The 4,902-nt window shown below is 68.9% G+C and overlaps 1 protein-coding gene across 1 annotated transcript in view; it reads right to left on the bottom strand.

Annotated features, from left to right (window-relative positions):
- Nucleotides 1-4,902, bottom strand: part of MIDN (midnolin) — a 22,739-nt gene that overhangs the window by 347 nt on the left and 17,490 nt on the right. The window contains exons 4-6 of the mRNA XM_010563276.1: nt 3,653-4,039; nt 2,958-3,090; nt 2,550-2,843 (exon numbers count right to left, since the gene is read on the bottom strand). Of these exons, the coding sequence (XP_010561578.1) occupies nt 2,550-2,843; nt 2,958-3,090; nt 3,653-4,039 (814 nt within the window). The remainder of the gene's footprint in view (nt 1-2,549; nt 2,844-2,957; nt 3,091-3,652; nt 4,040-4,902) is intronic.

Below are 4,902 nucleotides of genomic sequence, written 5' to 3'. Positions count from 1 at the left end.
GGGGGGGGGGCCCGGGGGGCACCCCTCCCCCCCCCCGGGGGGGGGGGGGCCCCCCCCCCCCCCCCCCCCAAGTAGCACCCCATGGCACAGCACCAGCGCATGGATGCACAGACACCCCCAAAGCAGGGTCCCCCCCAGCCCGCGGGATTGCCAAGACCGGGCTGGTCCCCACCAGGGAGAAGCCCCTTTCTGGGGTGCTAGGCCAAAGCGGGGGGGAACATGTCCCCGGCAAAGGGGGAGCGGCACCAGCCCGGTCGCCCCCTCTGCCGCGGCACAGCAGCCGGTGCGGGCCTGGCCCTGCTGCGGCGCGTGGGAGGACGAACAATTGAAGCTCCAGACGTGGGCTCCAGCGCTGGGGAAAGAGGAAAAAAGGGATCCCGCTCCAGAACAAACTTGGCCGGGAGAGCAGCTGCGGTGGGAGAGGGCGGGGGGCTGGCAGCACCGAACCCCCATCCGCAGCGGACGGGAGCGGGGTGGGTCTCGGGACACGCAGGGACACAGCAAAGCCACGCGAAGGGGACGGAGCGGCTCCGCTTCCCCCCCCTGCAGCCACCCCAGGACAGGGACACAGCTGCACCATCAGCGCCGAACACTGCTGCTCCAACAGCCCCAGATGAACCCAGCGGGTAAAGCCCCGGTCTGGCCCCGCGTCAGAAACGCAGCTCGGACCTGAGGGCACAGCGTGCCCCACCGGTCCCCGCTGCTCCCCTGAGCTGGTCCTGAGAGACGGGGACAGAACCCCCCATGGCCACCCCAAATGCACCGGGGCAGCCCTGCTCAGCTGCAGCCCCTGGCACAGCCTCACCGGGACCCCCCCCCCTGCAAACGCTGTGGATGCTCCAGCATCACCCTCTGGACCGTGACGGGGAATGCACGCCAGAGATGGGGGGGACGGAGCAGAGCACAGGGGGACAACCCCCCTGTAAACCCAAACAAGGCCCCCCCAGAGCGAACCGGGGACAAGGGGTCCTGGCACAGAGCAGAGCCACACAGGCGGCCCTGGCACAAGTGCCACCGGCATTGGACACTGGTACGGGGCTGGTGGGAGGTTTGGGGGTGTCTCTCCCCCTCACTGGGAATTTCACACCGGTACAAAAGTGAGCAAAGGGCCCAAGGGGGCTCGGGGGGTTCAGGCCAAGCCGGGTGAGCCCAGCCAGTGCCTGGAAGGACTTGTTGCACTGTGGTGGTGGGGGGGGTAGGTTTCCCCCCACCAACGCACCCTGCCGAGAGGCGCAGGTGGCCCCGGGAAGCCCCGGGATAGGGCCGGCCGCGTCAGCGTGCCGGGGCCCCAACCACGTCACCGAGGGCTGGGAGCCAGCACGGAGCCACCCCCGGCGGGGGCTCAGGCCCCCCCTCGGCCGGGAGAGAAGGAAGAGAAAACCCAGAGGGGAAGGCGAGCCCCCCACCCTGGCTGGCACTGGCAGTTTCACTTCTTTTCTCTAAGCAAATCGTGGGGTGGGGGGGGCTGGGGCGGGCGCCTCTGGGTGCCTTCTGGCCTTGGGGTACGCAGGTGTGCACCCCGCAACCGCCCGGGGGGACTGCGGGAGCTGGGTCTGGACCCCCCCCCCCCCCCACCAAACCCACCTTCGCCCCCAGCAAAGGTGGTGGGTTTGCAAACAGGGAGGTGGGCGAGGAGCCAGAGTCTGGGTGTGTGTCCTGTCCCGTCCCCTGACAAAACCTCTGCCCACGCAGCAGGGACAGGCCCAGAACTCCCGGGGGAGCGGGGACAGAGCTGGGCACACCGCAGCCGCCTGCCCCCGGCCGTGCACTGCCAGCACCCCCCCGCACCCCCCCACGCTCAGCCAGCCCCTCTGTCTCTGCAGGGTTTTGTGGCTGACCGGAGCAGGGCAGGGGTGGGGGGGACCTCCCCCAGGTCCCCCAGCGGTACTGGCTGTCCCCCACCCCTGCAGGGTCAGGCAGGAGCAAACTTTTCCCCCGCTGCAGAGACCCTGCAAACCCGCAGGGCCACCACCCTGACTGGCAGCTGTCAATCATTCAGCCCCCTCCCAGCCAGGGGGAAGATGGGGGCTCTGCCACAGCCCCTTGCCATGGGCCTCAGCCCCATCCTGCCTGCCAGCCCCCTGCCTGCTCCCTCTGCTGCAGGCAGGAGCAGGGCAGAGCCCTGGGGTGCCTGTACCTGCTCCAGCACGCTCAGCTGTGCAAGGAGAAGCAAGTGGCCAGTCGTTACAGGGAAAAAAATTATATAAAATGCAAAGGCTTAAGTGATTCCAGCATCGGGCTCCACGGGGGCCGTTGTGGGGAGCGATCCTGTGCAAAAGGGGGGGGGGGTGTCGGTTCTAGCTCAGGGGGCTGCCGGGGCTCCCCAGCCCCTCTCTGCCTATCCTGACCACAAACACCTACAGACCCAGGGGCGACGTGACGGACCGAGAAACCCGAACCCCGGCAAGCTCGCACCACAGAGCCCCAGCACCGTGCGCCGTCACAGCATTCAGGCGGCACGGCTGGTCGAGGCAACCCCGGCACATGGCAGATGCCAGGGGCCTGCAGCAGCCCCCTCCCATGCGAGACGCGGAGGCAGCCGGGCTTACCGCTGGGCTTGCACATCCGGATCTGGCTTTGGCACTGGACGACGGGGTGCAGGGGCGGGGAGGCCGTGGCCGCCGGCAGCGGCTCTGAGGTAGTTTTGGTGGCGAGGTCCGGGGAGGCGGGGGGCGAGGAGGAGGAGGAGGAGAACTGCGTCTGGCAGCGGAGCTGCGTCAGGGACTGGGGCATGCCCTGGTAGTGTCGCGTGGCGCTGAGGAGGTCGTTCAGGATCTGCAGGATGGTGCCGATGTCCCGCCGTGGCCGCCCGCTGCTGTCCTGGCAGTTGGGGTGCAAAGTGCCTGTGGCGGGGAGGGGGGGGAGAGGCAGGTGTGAGATGAGCAGCTCCCCCAGACCCACATACCCCCCCTCCGGCCCCTTCGCCGCAGCCCTCAGGGAGGTTCAGCATCACGTACCGGAGAAGGTCCCTGAGAAGACCCCAGGCGCGTGGTTGACGAAGCTCTCGATGACCGCACCGGGTTTGCGGGATCGGGCCGTGGGGGCAGGACTGCTGCCGGGGGAGCTGCTGCTGCGGGTGCTGCAGTCCACCTGGGTGGGTGGGACAGAGACGGGATCAGCCTCTGGGCAGGGGACCCAGGTGTGATGGGGCACCCCCCCACACCAACCGCCCTGCTCCAGCCCTTTTGCCCCCCACAAACGGCTGGGTCAGGCCAGGAGACCCCCACGACAGCCCCAGGCAGGGAGCAGGGTCCAGCAGGCACCACCAGCCCCAGTTTTACTGGGACACAAGGGACTAGGGCTGTCCCACCTCTCTGCATTGGTGTCCCCGGCCCTGGGGGTCCTGGCAGTTACCCTCCCCTACCCCGGGCCAGCTGTGCTGCACAAGGGAGAAAGGGAAGCGGCAGCAGAGAGGGCTGGCAGGCAGCTCCTGCCCAGCTGTGGAGACAGGCAGGATCTGAAGACGAGCACAGTAAGAGCCTGGATTACAGCCTGTCCCCGAGCCCCTCCCCGGGACCTGGGGGCACTTTGCAAAGCAGGCAGGGAAACACCCTCGTTCCACGCGTGGGGAAACTGAGGCAGGGAAGGGCATCGCCACAGCAGGGCTAGGAATCGCACGGCTTTGCTCCCCTTGCCCTCAGGCCCAACTCACCTCTGAGCAGGAGGAGACCACGCTGCTGTTCACTGTCTGCGTGCTGGCCCCGTGCGACCGGAACATCCCAGCGGTGACGGGAGCGGGGTGGGGGGCATTACAGTACATGGGGGGTGCCGGCGCAGAGGGCGCAGGGCTGGGGGCCGGGTTCTGCTGGCACGCGGGCACCACGGGGATGCGGGCAAAGCCGGAGCCGGCGCTGCCGTGCAGTGTCCGGCAGTGGGGGCTGGCAGTGGCACCAGCTTCGCCCCGGCTAGCAATGACGTGCCGGTGCTGGAGCTGCCCGCTGCTCTGCTGAGCCGCCAGCTGGAGCTGCACGAACATCATATGGTCACCCACACGCAGGGCCAGGGTCAGCGGGGACCGTCCCGACAAGAAGTCGTTGACCTGGGGGAGAGAAGAACCCCGGTCAGCCCCGGCACGCAGCAAGCCCACCGCACAGAGTCCCCCCCGATGCCAAAGAGGGGGACAGCTGTTGCCCCCGCAGGTCTCACCAGGGCCACACAGCCATCAGGATGGGTCATTAGGGCAGCAAAGGGGTGACCCCATCCCCACAGCCCTTCCCCAGGCCCTCGGCTGCGCCAGCCCGGCAGGCAGGCGAGCCCGGCCATCGTCCCCACACGACCCCAGCCCGGTGCCAGCTCCATCAGCTGACAGCGCCGGGGGGGGGTTATTTTCCTCTCTCCTGCCCTTCCCGCCCTTTATCACCCAGCATGAAGTGGCCGTGCCATGCCCACCCGCCCTCCCTCCCCGGCAGTGAACCCACCGCAGCCAGGGTGCTCCCGCCAGTGCCCGGCGGGCAGGGCCAGGCAGGGCCAGGCAGGGGCTGCAGCCGGGGCTGCCGTGTAACCGCACACCCACCCCCGGGGCCAGCCCAGTGCCAGCATGGAGGGGGTGTGGGGGGGTGTCCCCCCCACCAGCACAGGGAGCAAACTCCCTTGGCAGGAGGATGGGGAGGGGGCATGTGAGGACATGCCGGGTCCCTGCCATGCCCACTGCCGTGACTTGGGGCTATCAGGCAGGAACGGGCAGCCCACCTCCCCCCTCCTTCCCTCTCCAAACACAGCCTGGGAGCAGGGGGGCAGGCCCGGTGGAGCGGCTGCACAGGCAGGATTTGCCCCTGCCCACCCGGAGGCCTCCGTCGCAGGCAGGTGATGGAGCAGCTGCAGCGCGGAGACAAGAGCAGGGGCCTGACCCTGCCCAGGTTGGGACTGTGGAGGGGAGGGGGGGCCCCCACTCACCAACACCTG

The sequence above is a fragment of the Haliaeetus leucocephalus genome, unplaced genomic scaffold (genome assembly GCF_000737465.1).
Source record: "Haliaeetus leucocephalus isolate CR32 unplaced genomic scaffold, Haliaeetus_leucocephalus-4.0 Scaffold164, whole genome shotgun sequence".
Lineage (NCBI taxonomy): Eukaryota > Metazoa > Chordata > Aves > Accipitriformes > Accipitridae > Haliaeetus > Haliaeetus leucocephalus.
The sequence above is the reverse complement of the archived record's forward strand: the minus strand, read 5'-3'. Positions and strand labels throughout refer to the sequence as shown.